General features: G+C 37.3%; 1 protein-coding gene across 1 annotated transcript in view; it reads left to right on the plus strand.

Annotated features, from left to right (window-relative positions):
* Positions 1-21,310, plus strand: part of LOC140138325 (laminin subunit alpha-2-like) — a 188,060-nt gene that overhangs the window by 83,358 nt on the left and 83,392 nt on the right. Inside the window, exons 10-21 of the mRNA XM_072160235.1 lie at positions 6,418-6,558; positions 7,750-7,917; positions 9,493-9,594; positions 11,708-11,937; positions 13,404-13,518; positions 13,964-14,077; positions 15,201-15,328; positions 16,174-16,266; positions 17,208-17,422; positions 19,599-19,705; positions 20,197-20,377; positions 20,691-20,827. Of these exons, the coding sequence (XP_072016336.1) occupies positions 6,418-6,558; positions 7,750-7,917; positions 9,493-9,594; positions 11,708-11,937; positions 13,404-13,518; positions 13,964-14,077; positions 15,201-15,328; positions 16,174-16,266; positions 17,208-17,422; positions 19,599-19,705; positions 20,197-20,377; positions 20,691-20,827 (1,731 nt within the window). The remainder of the gene's footprint in view (positions 1-6,417; positions 6,559-7,749; positions 7,918-9,492; positions 9,595-11,707; positions 11,938-13,403; positions 13,519-13,963; positions 14,078-15,200; positions 15,329-16,173; positions 16,267-17,207; positions 17,423-19,598; positions 19,706-20,196; positions 20,378-20,690; positions 20,828-21,310) is intronic.

Genomic DNA, 21,310 nt, shown 5'->3' on the forward strand with positions numbered 1-21,310 from the left:
CAAGCGATGCAGTTGTTTCAAGGATTGGAGGGGGCACTATTATGTATCCTTATATACCCACAACCCCTAGCTATGCCACTGCTGATAAAATTCAAACACAAGATATGCTAAGATTCAGCATTTCCCATCTCATGTATTAAATAGAGACTAGATTTATTAAAAAGGAGACAAAAGCCAAACGATGGTAATTACTTCAATTAGCCAACCTCTTCTACCACACCACTGGCCACCTCTTACACTGTCCTGAAATGTTATTAAGCATTACCAGTCAATGGTATACAAGTTAAGTTGTCAAAGAGATAGAACATGACAGTGATGCTTCAGCCATGTGCAGTGGCAGCAGGGATGTTTTTTATTCGTTAGTGTTTGAATGCCATCTTCAATTTTTGTGATAAATTAACAAATCTGATTGCAGATGAATCATTATTTAAGGAATTAGTGTTTAGAAGCTCATTGGCAGGTATCGGCCTTGTTGGCGGCCGGCGGCACACAAGTTGTCCAAATATTTCGACACCTCCACAATTTGTGTGTTACTTGATTGGGGTGAATCACGGCTCAGTCACAATTAGTTAATGCTATCTTCCCAGCAAACATGTTTTTGAAATGTTAAACAAATGTTTAGGTTTTGGTCTAAACATTTTAAAAACATTTAAATGTCTGGGTATATTAATGTCATGAACATATTTTAAAACATTTGAAATGAAAAAATGCTGCAACTAACATTTCAAAAATGTTGTCAAAATATTATTGTATAATATTTTTTGGCAAACATTTTGTCAACACTTAAATAACATTTTGTTAGAATATTTTGCATCTAAAGTTTTCAGAAATGTTTTTGAATGTTATTAAAATGTTTTATACCCTTCATATAACCCGTCATTTAAACATTTTCTGTAAAATGTTTTGTGTTTGCTGGGTTATGGAAGACAAGTAAAAGTTTGGTGCCAAAGTTTAATTTAGCCTTTGTTCTATTTCTTTTGTTGGTTTTCTTGATTGTACTATAGTTGCAGTTTAAAGAGTTAGACAAAAGTAATATGAGCTAAAAGGACACAGATAAGTCTGTGTATGGGCCCCCACACTCCCCTGTGTATCCATGTTTAGGCACAAGTCTGTGTATATCACCTGGCCCCCGACTCCCCCTGTGTATCCGCGGTAGGTTATTCATGCTTGTTAGCAAACACCCCAATTTTGTGAAATTTCCATCAAGCATGCATGTCTTCCAGCGGATACGCAGAGTGCGGGAGCTTGGGTATATCAGCAGGCATAGAAGTAAGTGATAAAATGAACATACTTTGTGTTAATAGAATAATATGAGTTAATATCATAAGCATCCCTCACATACCTGCACACGCCCCATGGCGATCACATTGTATGTGCGTGCTGTTAATGTGTTCATAAATATACAGATATTAATGATGCGTTATTGGTGGACCTGGGCTCTTTTGTGTCCAAGGGTAGTATCTTTAGTAGTGTTCACACTTTGAGTTACACACAGTGTAAACTTAAGCTAACATTGATAAAAATTCCACAAATATTTTCCCTACTCCTACTAGCACTGTGTGTCCACACCTAGCCTACTCCTAGCACTATGCCGACCAGTTCCACCAAGCATTCACTTCTGGTCAGTGTAAACATCAGCTGCCACATCTGGCGTGTCCGTGACCTTTTTCAACCATGCGATATGTAATTTTCCACCCCAAAAAAAGCAAACTTACACCGGGTGCCAGGCGTAGCAGCGTTCACATTGCAACTTACGCCTGGCGGAGATTACACCCAGCTCACTACTCCTGACTTAAATCGTCGGACGTATGCCTGGCGGAACTTATGCTGACCATCGTTCACATTGTCACTACTCCTGGCAGCGCCTACTGCTACTCATAGCAACTTGCGCTGACCAAGTTCCACCGGGCGTACATCTGACAATGTGAACACAGCTATAGTAGTCATTTTTAAATTAATTTTATTAATAAAGGAGAAGCTAATTGTGAAAAGCAAGTACCCTGTGGCTCCCAACCTTCTCTATAGTATTTTGGCCCGGGATTTTGGCATACCAGTGAGTATTAAAGAAAGCTACAGTACTCAAAGCCGTTAACTTAAAAACGTCCGCATGATGTCCCAGACATTTATGATATCTAATATGAACCAACAGTACGTCAGTATACTATAGTAGCTACAACAAACATTTACTATATTTGTTCCATCAACTGCCCATGCCCCTATAAGCGCCCATCAGTGACTTAACAACAAGCAAACTGAGGTTATTAACTGCCCATGCAAATCTGGATCAGGGTTTGAAACATATTTCATACTGATGATGATGGATGAATGTTTTGGGCATTTTTTACATATGCAATTATGTAAACAATAAAAAAAAAAAGCGCCCACCCAAAATGGGTTTGTTGGAGTGAATTAATTAATTAGTTCTTCCGGCTTTTATATTCCTTGCAATATACTAACACTTGATACTGGGATACTTCCTGGGGATACTTCTAAATACAAGTCTAACTTCACATGTTTTGCACAAGTTTCAAAACAGTGACATCGACAGAAATCATAATTGGAGAGATCATATCTATCAGCATGTTTATACTGAGCACCTCGCATTACCGCAAATTCACCTTCACCTGCATTTTAAGCCTCTCGCATTCACCAGGTCGTTTCTACTGGGCTGCAAATGTAGGGTAACAATTCACTACTCATGTATTTAGTAGGGAAGGCGAAAGTCCAGAAAATATTTTCATGATTTAAGGTCAGATTTGAATGCTTATGCTGTATTGTAGTATGCTAACTTTCTGTGTCACCCACCAAATCTGCACTCGGTCTGTTTCTACTGAGAATGTTACCTCAAATTCAACACTATTAACCACCTCAAAAGGTGGTTGATGGATTCACTCGCATCACCCTGCATTCACCTTCACCTGATCTGTTTCTACTGGAACCATTACCGCATATTCCTCGCATCACCCTGTAACCTGTAACCGCTTGCTCAGTAGAAACATGCTGTATGTGAAATGAAGTTACACCCTGCACAGAAAAGGTGTTGAAGCAGCCTTCACTACCTATGGTTGAAGACTAGACGGTGCATAATTCTGTAAATGGTAGTGTATTTGTCATCAAATCCTAATTGTTTTTTTCCCTGCTTTGACAGCTGCCAAGTCTTGGAAGTCAAATCACAATTTTTTTATCAGACGAAACATTCAATAGTGTAGTTGAGCAGGTAAACCAGGTGCAGGAGATATGTCTATTAATTCTCTTCACGCGGGTGTCGACTGCAGACGACATGTTTCAAAAATTTCTTAAAAATTTAAAAATTTCAGAAATGTAAATTTTCCTGACCATATTTGGAATCAACATGAAAATTGCATTAAAATGAGTACAAACAAGCCAAGTATTGATTCAGTAGTTCTTAAGATAGCTCTTGATATTTTGAGAAAATATTTCAAAACTTGGAACTTTTTCCGTTGAAGCACATGGATAGCACGCAGCGCAGAGCATACAAATGGGATGATATTCATGTCTGTCTGCATGGATCGACAAGATAAACAGGATAAGTGTGAGGTTCATCAGGGTTTCATAGGAACAATTAGAGTTCATGTTGAAGACCTGCTTACTGACGTTGCACATACAAAAATTGGGTTATTCCATTTAAAATCCACACTACCCCTGTGGAAGACTTTGGAAATATCTGAATTTCAAATGGAATGAGCACATTAGGCAGCTCCATTTGGATTCCATACACCCTCTGAGAAAGATTCAACTTGAATCTTCCCACAAAGGGAGGATGAGTTTCAAATAGAGCTGCTAATGTGTTAATTCCATTTGAAATTCATACTCCCTCTGTAGAAGATATTTCCAAAATCTTCCACAGGGGGTATGTGGATTTTAATTGGAATAGCCCATTGTGCCTCTTCTTACTGGAACAGCGGATATATAATATGTGATGTTGTCATGCATACATGAGGTAGTGATATGGTGCTGTTAATTAATATGAAATGAATGACTGCAGATGACAAGTTTTTAAAAAATTCAAAAAATATTTGAATTGTAAATTTTCATGACCATATTTGGAATCAGCATGCAAAATGCATTAAAATGAGTACAAACAAGCCTAGTATTGGTCCAGTGGTTCTTAAAATTGTTCTTGAAATTTTTAGAAAATATCTCAAAACTTGGGACTTTTTTTAATATGGCTAGCACAAAGAGCATTAATCAACACTAGCTAACACTGATTGTGTTGATAGATTTCAGATGTAATTAGACTGATGAAATCTTATCTAGTCATACAGATGGATGTGTGTAACTGATGGCATAGATGACTAATATTATTTACATTGATGATAAATGTGTGGTAATAGTAAAATTCGAAAAGTCCATTTATGAAAATATAGGTATGCCACAGCGGCATAGCTGGGATTTTTTTCCAGGGGGAGGGGGCAAGCCTGTATGGGGTGGGGGCCCAAATCCACCAAATTTCCCTGTACTTGGGGGGGCGGTGCCCAAATAGACAATTTTGCCAGGCTTATTGATAATAATCGTATGGTATTGCATATCGTATGGATTCCCCATCTCTCTGCCCCTCCTCTCCCTCTCTCCTCTCTTTTTTCCTCTTTCTCCCTCCTTTTTCCTCTTTTTTCCTTGCACTAGGGGGCGGAGACCCAAATAGGCAATAAGCCCCCCCGGCAGCTACGCCACTGGTATGCCAGGAGAGACAAGGGGATAGGATAATGCATGGAACCTACATAATGTAGTCTCATAGACTGATCTTGTCTAGCCTTTCATCAGAAATAATGTATAACTTGCACATAATGTTTATGCATGAGTTCTTTTTATAAGTGAAAATATTGAGAATTGATCAAATAGCAAAAATCACTGACTAAGTGTCAAATTTTGGATGTCTTTAGAGATTTTCCCAATGTCAATGGTGTTTTGTAAAATGTAAAACAGTTTTGTCATATTCATGATTACAGACATTATACTTGGCATACATGCCCATGAGAATATTGGGACCTAATTTTGTCTGCAAGTTTTGTGCCAACTTTGTAAGCATATCCCTGTTGTAAGTTTTTAAACCTCTATTGTGTAATTTCATGTGACACTGAAAGCCTGCAATCTCCTGTGTGTACAACCTGCATACACTGCTAAATTAAATGGGACTAATTTCTCTTGGCAGAAATGGGTATTACACCCATTTGATATACACCCATTACAAAAGTATGCATACTTAGGGTGGTTGACATCAGACATGAACAAGAAAACAACTACAGAGCATTCAAAAAGAATAGTGCAGGTCAGGTCCCCCCCCCAAATGTGCAAAAGTATACAAAAAGTCCCAAAATATGATAATTTATGGCCTTAGCGATCAAAAAAATAGGGTTTTACGCTTTTTGGCCAAAAGGTCCAAATTTTTGAGGAAAAGTCCACTTTTTACAAAATTGCCCTCCCCCCTTGGAAAAAAGGTCCACTTTTTCAAAATCAGCACCCCCAAAAAAATCCTGTGTACGGGCCTGGTGCAGGTGCCTGCTCCATGCATATTCCTTACCAATAGTTAGTTAGCTTCAACTATATTTGCAAATATGTATTTATAAATACGCACATGGGCCATTGGGTGCTACCATACCAAGACCACCAAGTGTGACCAAATACCCATACGATTGGCCACTATATAGAAGAGGATAGGAACTTTGTAGACAAATATCATCAATGTTAGTAAATAAGATAAATAGCAACATTATTACACATTGGGGCATTCTGAAGTTTTTAATATGTTATAAAAAACAACATTTTCAAAGTATTTGCTGAAGGAAAAAACATTTATTGATGGAAACATTTACAATAATATCACAAAATTAACAAAATAGACAATTTATCTGGTTGCACTTTAGATCCTTACATTCTAATGTGCAGTAAACTTAAAATAACGATTATTTTCTGTTGTTTTATGGTAGTAAACAAGACCAAAATAATGGTATTATGGAAGTCCTTGTGGAAAGTACTTGTTTATGGTCTGTTTTAAATGTCCATGCACATACAGAATTTTTTTTACAATCTTCAGCCAAAACAGGCAAAACCCAATAGTGCTTAGAGGCTACTAAATTAAAGTGATGCTAACCAAATATGATGGGACATACGGGAATAGGTCCGATTTCAGAAGCAGGAGGAAAACCGGAACACCCGGATAAAAACCTGCGAGGACAAGCATGGATTGGCAACCAAACTCAAATGTGGCAACGCGGGAAATATGCCCATGTCTTTCTTTCACTTCAGGAGCTTGTTGTCCATCATGGCTGCTGTTGAAACCATCACCCCTCCACCATCACCTTATACCTCCTAACATTCAACCATTATGCTGTCCTTAGATATGGATACTTTTATCAACATTAACACAATGTTCCCTTATATTTTGCTTTTTCTTCGTAGGCTAATGTTGAAGGAGAGAATTGTGACCAATGTAAAGCGGACCATTTCAACCTGTCTGAAGATAACGTGGATGGTTGTACTACATGCTTCTGTTTTGGCATCACGACTGAATGTCAGAGTATACCATGGGGTATTGATAAGGTACACAATGTTCAATGTGCTCTTCCATTTAAAATCCACACTGCCCCTGTGGAAGATTTGGGGAATATCTTCCACAGGGAGAGTATGAATTTCAAATGGAATGAACACATTATGCAGCTGCATTTGAATTTCATACACCCTCTGAGAAAGATTCAACCCGAATCTTCCACAGAGGGAGGCTAAGTTTCAAATGGAACTGCCTATAATGTGTTCATTTCATTTGAAATTCAGAATATATTTCCAAAATCTTCCACAGAGGTAGTGTGGATTTTAAATATAATGTCAATGTTAATAAGTATATATGGTCCAGGGGTATGGGTCCTAATTATGAGCTTTAGGCTAGAGTCTGAAGTTTTCCGTTTTACGGAAAACGGAAAAAAATCAGGGAATCGGAGGTACAACACGGAAAATGACATTTTTGTATGATGTGACAAAAATAGTTAAAAGATAAGAGAAATAAATGTTAAAAACAATCATGAGTTGTGCATGTCAATTTTTATGATAAAAATACTGTTTAATAATACCGAATTAAAGGTATATTACCAAGGCATGAACCCCCTATATCCCTCCAAACATTGTAATAGTCGGCCTATTATTAAGAGAATATTCCAATCGGAGCATATTGATCGCGATAGTGAACACTTTATTGTGACAGTAATATCATTATTTATGCATTTTAAGCTTTATTCAAGACACAGATTTACAAATTTTACAACACGGATTACAACACGGAAAATAGATTTTAGAAAGGGTAAACTTCGGACTCTACTTTAGGCCTATATCAGGTTGTTTTCTATAGGATTTATGTTGCATCTTGTTTCACTAGAATTTGATCTGAAATGGATAAAAAATATGAGAGCAGATTTCTAGATCAAAGTGCAGTGGAATTGTTTTATAGCTGAGCTTGATCTGGGCTCATGATATCCTCTAGCTCAATTTTTCCATAAGAGCATACTAAACCACTGCCAGGGTTCGAACTTGCAACATCTTGCACCATAGTTGAATGTCTTATCAATTGAACTAACTTGACTGCTAAACTTTAACAGTCGAGTTCCAATGATTAGATGTACCATACTAGTTTTAATTTGTTATATTTTCATTATTTATATTTTTGTTAGTAATAAAATTTTGCACAATTGTTTTTTGTCAAGTTGCAACCCATTAAACACATTTTTGATATAATTTTGACAGATTACACAAATGAATGGCTGGTTCATCACAGATATGCGTGCCTCAGCGTATCTGTACCCTGCAGTGGCTGGACCTAATGTAATATCTATCAACCATCAGAAAGCTATGGACATACTAGACACAGTGAAATACTACTGGTTTGCACCACAAGAGTTTCTGGGAAACAAGGTTAGTGTCACTATGAACCACAATCGCCTCATCCGAATGGCATAGTTCAATAACCTCAATTAAACAATCATAGTGGGAAATTTGACCTCAAGTTGCAGAGTATGAGTTTTTGGACCCAAATTGTCAAAGGTCATTCAATGAATGTGCAAATGTATTGGGGTTAAATAACTGTGCCCTGATAGATGGGCATGTTGTGGATCCTATTGTGTAGAGTGTATCAATGAGGATTCTGCCTCTCTCTCTCCCCCAGATAACCACCAATTTGTAAAGCTCATTAGATTTTTAGATTCATTTTTCAGCAAAGCCACAAACAATGTAACTTCTCTCTAGTCCGAAGGGTTGCTAGTCTGAATTTTCTCTAATCTGAAGGGTCCCTAGTCCGAAAACCAAATTAAGTTCCCTAATACGAAGGTTCTCTAGTCCGAGTATAGAATAAGTGTTAGGGTTAGCCAGCCTTATTCTATATTCGGACTAGAGAACCTTATTTATTATTTGGACTAGCGAACCCTCGGACTAGAGAACCCAATATTCGGACTAGCGAACCTTTTTCAGAATTTGGTCTAGCGAATGGTAAATTACGTCTTCGGACTAGCGAACCTTCGGACTAAGGAGCCTTAGGACTAGAGAACCTTCGGACTAGAGAGTTGGCACCATAAACAAATAGTGACTCACATTTATAGACCCCTTTTACATAGAGAGGAGTCGACTTTAATTGCAACATCGAATTCAGATTGCAACCAAGGGTTAAATGATTTGTTGATGGGGGTATTTACATGGTATCAACTTCAAAACAATTTATGAATTTGACTTTTACGCCATCATTTGGTTATGATTCAAACAACCATAAGTGAACTAGACTTCTAATTGAAAAGTCAAGTTTGAATTCCATAGAAGTTGCTTCAGGTCGTAATTAGAAGTCAATTTTTGAAGCCGAGTTCAAAACATAACGACCCTGTTTATACACAAATAAAGTTGAGTTCAAATTCAACTAAGGTTGACTTCAGGCTCTGTGTAAACAGGGTCTTAATTTAGGGGTTCATTCATATATTTTCATGACTAAACGATTGTTTAGACATGAAAATATATGAATGAACCCCGTTCATACATACGCAACATTCTGCATGCTGTTATTTTCCTCCACAACTAAAAAATACCGTCATTTTAGACTAAAAACTACCAATTCCTTATCCTTTTAAAGGTTTTTCCATCGCTGATTGTAAGAAAATGTTTACTTGCTCAGTTCGGCGTGTTTGGACGCCCACAAACATCGCGTACATCATTCGCGTTTTGCACAAATAGCTCGCGAGCATACATGCGTATGTCCTACTCGCGAGCGTCCATTGGTTCTGGCGCGGCTTATTTACAACCGGAAAGCCGGGCATAAACATCATTTATGCCCGCCTATCAGCCAATCACGCATGCTGTTACATAGCACGTATGTATGAACACTTTATCACGTCAAATGATCTGATCTCATTCGTAATGCTGCTTTTTTGGTGGTTTACAGGATATATTTAAATCTAATTATTATCAAGCTGCTCATATTTGTATTAATGTCAATTTGTGTGTTTACAGCTCACAGCATACGGTGGTAACTTACAGTTTACAGTGTCATACAGTAATAGAAAGCAAACACCATCACCACAGCCTACCAAAGGATTTGATATCATTCTAGAGGTAAGCATAACACCAGCCATCATCTCAAAATGGGCTAATCCATTTGAAATCCACACTCCCCCTGTGGAATGTTTTAGAAATATCTTCCACAGGGGGAGTATGAATTTCAAATGGAATGAGCACATTATGCAGCTCCATTTGAATTTCATACACCCTCTGAGAAAGATTCAACCTGAATCTGTCACAGATGGAGGCCAAGTTTCAAATGGAACTGCCTATAATGTGTTCATTTCATTTGAAATTCATACTGGAAGATATTTCCAAAATCTTCCACAGGGGTAGTGTGGATTTTAAATGGAATAGCCCAACGAGGTTAAGTCAATATGCAATGGTGGTTTCCATTATTTTGTTTGGTAATAGACTGTATTCAACATACTTATGCAGTGATGCCAATACCTGTGTACCAAATTTGGCATTTTGTCACTTGTGTAATGATTTTAACCCTAAGGCATGGTGTGATTTCATATGAGGAATGTTCTAGTTTTGAAATGTTAGAACCCTGCGTATGATCTGTAAGTAGCAAAACCATGCAAATTCTCTGTAAAAATGAGTAATAGGGATTTACTACAGGGACCCTTCGTAAAGTTATGTCTAGTATTGGGTATTTGTAACCTTACGAACGGTTGCTCGAGTTAGGAAGTTTTAAAAGTTTAGTGAAATGGACCCTGATGAACCAACTTCAAAATGGTGAGGTTCAGTGCTTAAAAATGTGTATTATGTAGAATTTGCAAATGGATGCAACACTCACTTTCTGAATTGGTATAAGCATTTGACACGTTTGATCAAGACATAGGTGCTGATAGATTTACGCATTTTACCTCTTATGCAGCCATACAGAATAACCCATTGTTATACCATAAAAACTTGATAGTTAGCATATGTGCTTACTATCAAGTGCTTTTAAAATGTGCAAGCATGAAGAGCCCCGTCCACAAAACTGTTAAGGGTTTTGAGCAAATCATTGATACACATAGTTATACTGTAAAACAAGTTAATTTCGCGAGGTATTTAATTTCGCGAATTTCATGAGAGTCTACAAATTCGCCAAATTAAATACTCATGAAATTGATCCTTGAAAACACACACAGAAAGCTTAAAACAAGCTTTATGTATTTTAAGCTTATTCTGTCTACACAAACCATCATATTTATATCCATTTACATCGCTCAGAATACAGCATGAAATTAATTTTTCATGATGCATGGAGGTAAAGTAATATTTTAATTTTATTAGTGCACATCCATTTTGTTAATTTTTCAGTCCTTCTGGACTTATTTTGACATTCTTTTTTGATATATTTTCTGGTATTTTTCTTATCAAATCGGCCATCTTTAACCCCCCTGAGCACTACCTGCCAATCTAACATTGCCTCTGATTGGTCAATTACGTGATAGCTTCATTTTAATCACCAATCAGAATGGAGCTTTGCAAATAATTCACCCCAATTTTTTGCATGGTGAAATTATTCTAACAATGTTGCTGATTGGTCCAATCGATAATGAAAGCTTCTTTTTGGCCAATCGGCAGGTAGTTCTTACAGCATTGTGGGTAATAGGCAAGGGGCATTGGGAATAAGGTAATCAAATATGGCCGATGGTCCAACTTGGAAGTGGTAAAATATCGCAAAACTATCATCAAAATAGACAGTCAAAATGACAAAATATATAAAAAATCAAGGTTTAATCTGAATTACTAGATATTCATTGTACATTATAGGCCAAGAAAAGGGAAATTTATCCAGTGTTTAGAGCGATGTAAACGGATAGAAATATGAAAGTTAGTGCAGAATTCTATGGAGTTCAAAATTTGGCATACTTTGTAGGTGTAAGCTTATATAGAAATTGTAAACTCGCAAAATTAAATACTCGCGAAAATGTAGATCATCGCCAATTCGCGAAATAAAGTACCCGCGAAATTAAAGTGTTTTACAGTATATGAACAAGTAAACCTGCAAATGTGTGTCTCAACCCCATTATCTCAGTTGGTAAAGCGCCGGAATTTGGTACAATATCATGTTTTCAAAAGCGCTCGATAGTAAGCATATATGCTAACTATCGAGTTTTTACAGTATGACTTGTAATTATGATTAATTTCACTGTTTTCCACTTTACAGGGTAACACGATAAGCTTATACCAGTCTTTTATGGTGGTGCTCCCTAATGTAGAGGAAACAGTTCTGATCAAAATGCTGGAAAGAGATTGGTACATTCTGTCACGAGATGTGGACCTGGATGCCGGAGTGACAGGTAGACCGGCCACTCAGGCCGAATTCATGTCTGCATTGGCTGGAGTGCAGAAATTACTGATAAGGGCTACATATAGTTCTAGTCCTGAAGAATCAAGGTAGGGTATTTATTCAGATAAGTTATATTCTTCCTTTCTTCCTTGTCGGTATATAGACGACCTGAGCACTACCTGCTGATCTAACATTGCCTCTGATTGGTCTTTTACATGATATCTTCATTTTAATCACCAATCAGAATGGAGTTTTGCAAATAATTCACCCCAATTTTTTTGGTGTGGTGAAATTATTCCAACATGGTGATTGGTCCAATTGATAATGAAAACTCCTTTTTGATCAATAGGCAGGTAGTTCTTATGTGGTTAACATGACAATAATACACGCCCTGTACAATATATACAGTATATGTTTTTTAACTGAAGTACATTGTTTTAAAAATGGTTTAAAAAGTAAATCGTTTTTTTTTCAATGTGACAATCTAGGATATCACTAGGATAACTTACATGCTTGATGCTTTCAACATATGAGGGCAGTATTATGCAATATCTGTTTAATGCAGGCGGCGAGCGACATGATAGACAGAGACAGTAAAACCGCTCAGCCATATGGCACATATTTTGTGCAATAAAAGAGAAACCTGGTTTACTCGATGGAGTGTCAGGTGTTGTGATAAAAAAAACCTGATTTCTTGATCCAGAAAGCTGGTATGTTGATCAAGGAACAAAGGCTCCATCCATTAATGTTTTAAATCTGGTTTCTTGTTCGATAAACCAGCGTGGTTTTGGCTTTCTCTATTGGTGCATACTAGTCGCCATACACTCGGAACACAGAAGCGAATTTTGCAGCTGCGTGATCACTGGTATGCGCCGTTCAATTTGCAATATGCGCTGTATTTAATTAATTTGAAGGTTAGTTAATGGGGTTCATTATCAAAACCCAACGGTTTCAGCTTGTATCCCTGGTTTGTGGTATTGTAAGCATTTCAAAATTTCAAAATAATCCAATTCAATTACACAGCTGATGAAGGAAAATTACGAAAGGAAAAAACATCTTTGTCACATTTTGTATCATATCTAAAAATAAATGATAACATGGCTGGCAATAATGTCACTCATATTATTATTTTGTGCAATTAAGAGATGAAAACTGTTCATGCACACATTATGAGATGTAGACAGGTAGGCAGTGTTTCAATATCTAACACAATCTAATAGTACGTTATCGTTTCAATCAGGTGGTGGCCGCATTGCATTCTCTAAATTCAGTAAATTTTCATCGTCAACCGTGTTATTGAATGGGATTATTTTGAAATTTTAAAACGCTTGAAATATCACAAACAAATATGCCTATGTTAATACATAATATAAATACAAGCTAAAACCGTTGGGGTTCGATAATGAACCCCACAAAACTAACCAAGTATATTGAAAATGCCATACGGCCGGGCGGTTTCACAAGTTGCCGGCTCGATCATGTCATCCACCACCTGGTTTCAAATGCGCTTGTCTAGGAAAGAAAGTGAAAGGCCAAAAATTATATAATAATGCTACATTTTGAATGTTTTCAGATTAAAAGATGTAATTCTGGATGTGGTATCGGAGGAGTCCATTGATGGTGTTGATGCATTGACAAGCGTAGAGCAATGTGAATGTCCACCCACCTATGAAGGATTATCATGTGAGGTCAGTCAGCTTTCATTCATTTATAAAAGAAGAGTGGATATTTTAAAGCTGTATTCATTTTTGTGTGCATCTTTTTGCACTCCAAAATTGTCAAAATCATGTCTAAACCTGAAATTAGCAGTTTCAAAACAGAAACGTATGAAATTGTTAATTCAGGAAAAAATAATCAGTTGAAAAGTGATTTTGTATGTTGTTTGTGTGATTTCCTTAATTTCCTAATTTCCTTACTCATGTGGTCAACAAAATATTGTAATAGTTACATGAAAATGATCTCTGAAGGTTGTTTGATTATTTATTTATTTGTTTGTTTGCTTGTTTGTTTACATATGTATACGTCTATATTAAGAGATGCTGTCAATGGCATCAGTGCTGTGATCTCATTCGTAAGCGGTGCTAGCAGAATAATTAAATAGCATTATTATGGTCATTGGTTTTTGTTTATCAGGATTGTGAGTATGGTTTCAGACGAGTTGGCGGCAGACTGGAAGATGGCCGCTGTGAGCGCTGTGACTGTAATAACCATGCTATGGAATGCAGTGACTTTACTGGAGAATGTTATGTGAGTATATAGTGTAAATACCCCCTGAGCACTACCTGCCGATCTAACATTGCCTCTGATTGGTCAATTACATGATATCTTCACTTTAATCACCAATCAGAATGGAGCTTTGCAAATAATTCACCCCAATATTTTTGCGTGGTGAAATTAATCTAACAATGATGCTGATTGGTCCAATTGATGATGAAAACTTCTTTTTGGCCAATCAGCAGGTAGGTCTCATGGGGTTTTAAGACTGATCCAATCTATGTCTCAGAATCCAATTGTATGTTTATTGAAGTTAACACTATTAGTGGTACTTTTCCTTCATGGCTTCTATAAATTGACAGATAAAATTAAGTGTAGCATTGCCCTCACCCCCTTTCAAATCAGTCTCCTAATCCTTAGGCTATCTTTTTGCTAAAATTGTTAAATTGTGACACCAAAGGTGGCAAATTTGAAATTGAGATAAATTTAAACATATGGAGTAAAAAAAAACAATTAAATACATAAAAAATAGACATCACAAAACTTCATAACTTCAGAACCAAGTATGCTAGACCTTTGGTATTTTCAGTATATCATAGCCTAATGTTTGTACAAGGTAATAATTATTTTCAATAATGCCTGAGCTTTGGCCTCCATGGACCAGAACGTGTTAAATTATGATTCTACTTCTGGTAATCCTTACCCTAATTCTAACCCTAACCTTCTTTCAAACCATAAAGCCTTATATGCTGACATAGTGTACATTACAGACCTGAAAATGTTCCTCTTTTTAGCGGATTTCAGCTTTTTATGATGATCAAATTTACATGTTTCCTTTTATTTTCAGCCCAATTTCAGGCATTTTACCCCAATTTTACGCTGTTTTTCAGCCTTTTTGAGCATTTTCAGCGTTTTTCACTTAAGGTTAATTTCAGGTCTGACATTAGTAACCATTAGTTACTGGTTCAACCCTTTGGGTTGTGATCGTTTCGTTCAGTGGTTCATAACAAAAAAAGTGTGAGCCAGTTGACTTAGCAACTGTCATATTCTAATGTGCACTATGCCAGCGAAATCTAACCAGAAAGCCTCTTCTTGTCACAAAACAAATCAAAAAGTGCTTTATTAGAATGATATTGTGTTTTGTTTTGTAACACAGGATTGTGATCATAACACCACTGGTGCTCGTTGTGAGTTTTGTGTAGATGGTCACTATGGGTTTCCTGCCATAGGTACACCCATAGACTGCCAGAAATGTGCCTGCCCTCTGTTGGATGCTGACAACAAGTAAGCCATTGGTTGTATCACAGAATTAGAGAAAGGGAATTGGGACTCGACCGCCGTCTTGATACAGGCATGGAGGAAAAATTCGGAATGCGCCCGATGCATTCGTTATCATGCAAGTGCGACATGGATGATGGGCACATTTGAGAGAAGCATTTAATACGACCTGCACATGAGTACCAAGACGCTTCAGATGAGACACAGAATTGTTTTTGTTCGTTTCCGCGCACCGTCGGCAAGGACCCGAATACCCACAATTTTATCCCCATAGCTGAAGGTGCGATTGTATGTGGCGGTATAGGGAGTCCCGGTTCTCCTTTTCTAATTCTGTGGATTGTATGCTGATAGCATAAGTGTGTAGAAGGTTACTATCTTCATAAAAAATGTGAAAAACCACATTGGTTTCACCACTCTCCAAAGGAGCTGTATGAGTGACGCATCTTTTTGGAGTGAAAATCATTCTCTGGAAAGAGTGAACAAATTCACTCTGATGAAAAGCTGACTCACTTTTTTGGAGAGGGAATTTCACTTCAAAAGGATTTCTAAAAATGCCATGTCCGATGACAAAGTAGCTTGTCTAGGGCGGGCGCTTTGTTACACTCTGCAGTTACATTGTAAGTTTACCAGGTTACCCCAGACCAATGTTTACTCTCTCTTAAATTTGGGTGCGCCAAATTAAGCATTTTTTACTAAATTGGCCCAATTTTGGCTCAAAAGTTTCTCAATACAGAATTGCATTATATTTGTGCTCCAAATCTAACTTTCACTGGGCCAAATTGTGACATACGGCCTCTGAGTAAACACTGCTTAAGTCACTTATTCATATCTTTTCATGTTACTGTATTCAGTTTCAGCCCAACATGTGTAGCTGTGGCAGACCTAGAATTTGGATATGTCTGTGATCAGTGCCCTATTGGCTATACTGGACCTAAATGTGATCGGTAAGTAATGCTGCAGCAGAGTAGTACTGAAACATGTGATTGATATCGATACAGGGTTGTTGATTTTTTTGATTTTTTTTTAAATAAAAAAAAAACAAATTTTTAATATTTAAATTGGATTTTTTTTATTTATATCGATTTTTTTAATTCCCATCATAAAGTCAAAAGAGTACCAGTGGAATGCTAGTCATATGCACAATCCTACCAGGTATTTACAAAAAATCAAAACATGTTTTTACATGTGAAAATTTCAAAGAAAAATACCTGTTGAATTCTGCACCTTGAAGATGAATTTTTAGCAATAGATAGAGTGACATCATAGAGGTATTTTAATTGTATCCAAAAGTTGTAGAAGATGAAGTAAAACAGTCAATTTTAGCAAGAAATTAACTTACATTTATCAAAAATGGTAAAAAATGGAAAAAGTTGATTTAGATCAGTGATTAAAAAAAAAATCAAGTGATTTAAATCGCGATTTAAATCAATGATTTAAATCGACGTGATTTAAATCAAACAACCCTGTATCAATATCTAATAAAAAACATTCATTTGATGTAAGAGTTTGTTTGTTGTTTTAATTTAAGTAATACTCTGGAAATGATGGAATCTGTGCTCACCATCTCAAGCTTAAAGAGAGTTTCCAAAGACATACATTTAGTTTCCAATTTGCTGGGCAAACAATATAAACTCCAATGAATTATAGATGAGTTGACTTCTGACATCAATGCCTGGCAGTATGCACATGCATCATCACAATTACCATTGTTTTTTGCCTGTCAGTATGCGCCCGCCACATCACAATAAGGCTATTGAACAGTGTAGCGATGGCATGGGGTTCACTCAAGCATATCGATATACCAGTCCCTTGCCTTTGTTGATAAACATGGGAGGTCAACTCATCTATAGTCCCAGAATTATCAAAACTTGTTTTTATTTTTCAGCTGCGCTGATGGTTACTATGGTAACCCTATGGAGCCAGGTAACTATTGTAGACCGTGTTCAGATGTATGCAATGGTAACGTGGACCCGGCAGCTGTAGGCAATTGTAACACATTAACAGGAGAATGTTTACGTTGTATTGGAAACACTATGGGACCTACCTGTGGCAAGTGTAAAGAAGGCTATTATGGGGACGCTGTCAATGGACAATGCACAGGTAAGTGTAATGCTGGTTTCATACTTTCTGCCGCTGAGACGCTTCATCATGCCGCTTGTACTTTTCTGCAAGGGAAGCGGCACGCCACTGCTACGTCAAGAGCCTAGCTAATCAGATAGATTTTCACATGTGATATTTTCAGTCACCATACTCCCTCTGTTTGTTAGCTTCCCAAGTGGACTACTTACTTTGGGTTGCGGTTAAGATTCTTAACACGGAACTGTATGGAGAGTTAGGCCATTGGCCATGATGTTATGCCTCTTTAAATGGACCTGGCTTGTGATTGGTCGTCCAGATCTCGCTATTGTTTAAATCCTCCGGGCACGTGCCATCACCATTAACTACATTGTACAACAATTTATGGAATTTGCGGCACATTTATGGTGGAGCGATATTTAAACTCTCAGTGGTGCATGGACGTACATTTAAATTGGATTGATAAACAAGTATGATTGACAGTGTGTTTTAGAGACCAAAGTCCCGGGGTAAAATCCTGCTTAAAATCCAATGTACATAGTCGGATTTTTTACTTGGGCTTTCGTGATCAATAAACTCCAGATCTCGCTATTGTTTAAATCCTCCGGGCACGTGCCATCACCATTAACTACATTGTACAACAATTTATGGAATTTGCGGCACATTTATGGTGGAGCGATATTTAAACTCTCAGTGGTGCATGGACGTACATTTAAATTGGATTGATAAACAAGTATGATTGACAGTGTGTTTTAGAGACCAAAGTCCCGGGGTAAAATCCTGCTTAAAATCCAATGTACATAGTCGGATTTTTTACTTGGGCTTTCGTGATCAATAAACTGGTAGCTTCCAAAATCAGAATTTTTTAGTATTGAAGTGAGCCATTATAATTATGCAAGATATGTTAAATTCGCCGCGATAACTTTTATTGTCACTAAAATGACTAATCATCTAATTATATAAACTCTTCATGACCATTTTACTATTAAACAAATTAATTTTAACATGTTTAATAAATATCGGTATAATTTTGAGTTCAACGGAATGCGTTCATCATGATTAAATAATAATAACATATTTTTTTATCAAAATTTGACTATGGCATAGTCTACACATGCATTTACATCACCTGTGAGGTCTTGATGAGGTCACTATGAGATCAATGTCTGATTGGTAACAGGCAATGGTTATGTAGGGAGTGGGTCAAAAAAAAAAAAAAAAAAAAAAAAAGCGCAGTGATTTATAGTGCGCTACGCACAGGCACAACGCCTAGACGTTGATCCACAAGCCTCAGCACACTTTACAGGATGTCGCTGAACACTACGGCCCATATCATTCCATAAACCATTTAACAACAAATCAGGGGCTTCAAGAGCGCACACCCTAGACCAGGACTCCAGAAATAGCGGCCTTGCTGGCCACATGTGGCGCGCCGTGAGCTTCAGTGAAAGGCAGCCATGGCGCCGCTTAGATTTAAAAAATAAATAAATAAACAATGCGATTCCCATGTTATCCTTGTAAAGACAGGCTAAAATAGTATACAAAATGTTGCACCAAATGGCGTCATTTGCACATCAAATTAAAAAAAATCAATAGCTTCAGAAGGGGGAAATCTGACTCCCCCGCGAATTCGCAGCCATTGAGTGGCGCTTTGTAGTGTTTTTTTAATTTCATGTGGCGCTTCAACAAATCTATTTGAGGAAGCCTGCCCTAGACATTCCACAAATAACCATCGCAACCAGGATCAGCTCCCCGAGTTTTGTACGGGTTACAACGAGACAATTAGCAGCTAGTTCCTTGTCCAGGGGAATTTCAAGCTAACTCAATTTTTTTTTCACAAGAGCGTACTAGGCACCGACATGGTTCGAACCCGCAACCTCTCGCACCATAGTCGAACGCCTTATCGATTGAGCTAACTTGACTGCTGGGTCACTAGCAAATTATTCCTGTTAAATAAACAAGTCAGGATGAAACTATTACAATGTAGACTTGTGTGTGAATCTAGCTGGCTTTATTATTTCCATGGACACGATGGATCAACACATTGATATACTTCTACACGATAATGACAGTAATGGTTTTTTAGTAATTGTCCATAAATATGTATCCCTTAATAGCTAATAGTATACACAGCGTTGTTAATACAAGTGAACAAAATTGACATTTCAAATAATACGGTGATTTTGTATGTTTATTTCAGCCTGTCGTTGTGACCCAGAAGGTTCAAGAAACATGCAGTGCAATATGACTAGTGGGCAGTGTGACTGTAAACCTAGTATACAAGGGATAAGATGTGACACATGTGATGTAAGTAGGCTATATAATTATTATGTCATTTAGTGTGTTTGTACAAATGTATGGAGACATATTTTCCTAAATATACCAGCTAACGGATTAAGTTTGCACGATAGAAGCACACTTTCTCCACCATTAACTGGTTAATAGCGGTGTTTTCACTAGAATTTATCCTTTTAAAGGAAGGATAATTGGGAGGAAAAGAGAGAAATGAGGGAACAGAGCCAAGTTAGAACAAGACAGTGTAGAGGAAATATCCTCTGGGTGTGTAACAGGGCTTGAATTTCAGGGAGGCAACCAAGGCCATTGCCTGCCTTTTTTCAGTTTTGGCCTTGGTGCTCCAGATCTTTGTCAACTTCAAGGCATTCTTCATCACTTGTTGGCCTTGGTGCCCTTCTTACGTTATCTTTGCCCAGTGGCCCTGAAAATGGATGCCCCAAAAATTTTGAATTCAAGGCCTGGTGTATAATCAATTAAATATTGAGTTTTTTTTTCCTCGTCAGGCTGGATTTTGGAATCTGACCGCCAAAGGATGTGAATCCTGTGAGTGTGACCCTCTGGGATCGGTAGATGGAACATGTGATCCCCTCAATGGTCAGTGCTCTTGTAAGAAAGGAGTGACCGGTGCCAAGTGTGACCGATGCGATTTTGGGCATTATAATCTTGGAAATGATGGTTGCAAAGGTACGTTCAAGTGTTTAAAATCCAATTTCCAAGTAAAAAAACAATAACAAAACAATGTAATGAAAATATGGTCACCCTAAATTATATAATTTTTGGATATATTTGGAATCAGCATGAAAATGCATAAAAATGAGTGAGTACAAATAAGCCTAGTATTAGTTCAGTGGTTCTTAAGATCGATCTTGATATTTTGAAAAAATATCTAAAAAACTTTGGAAGCCTATGGCTAGCACTAATATGTTGACTTCGTTAATGTTAACCAGCATTTGTACAGGCATGTCAGTGAATGTATCTCATATCTTTAATATTTCAGAATGTGACTGTGCTATCACTAATGGTTATTGCAACCCAGACACAGGGGAATGTGCTTGTCCACCAAACACAGCCAGACCTAACTGTGATAGATGCACAGAATATGCATGGGGATACGATAAGATGCAGGGATGCAAGGTATACTATATAGCACTATGGTCACTGGCATATTTATCTTAAAGAGGAAGCCCCACCAGAGCAGTTCTTCTGGGGTGAACCAAACCTGCCTGGTAATCAAATTACTTGGTGACAAGGTCATTTCTGAATTAATGCAATAAGATTAAAACATCAATTATCACCTGTCAAATTCAGAGATAACCTTGTCACTGATTAATTTGATAACCAGACAGGTTTGGTTCTTCCCATAAGAACTGCTCTGGCGGGGCGTCCACTTTAATATCAAAAACAGCTTTTATTACTACTTACAAATTTTGATAAGACCTGTTGGAACAAATGTACTTGTCTCAAACCAAATTCAGGTTTCTGCCATGTAATGAAGATAATACATTGTACGTTCCTCTCTGTTGTTGTATAAAATGTATGAAAGAGACTAAATTGCCGTTGTGTGCCTTTTAAGTGTATATGAGGCTACATGATACACGAACACGGTAGTAGTCGCCG

This window comes from Amphiura filiformis, chromosome 17 (assembly GCF_039555335.1).
Source record: "Amphiura filiformis chromosome 17, Afil_fr2py, whole genome shotgun sequence".
NCBI lineage: Eukaryota > Metazoa > Echinodermata > Ophiuroidea > Amphilepidida > Amphiuridae > Amphiura > Amphiura filiformis.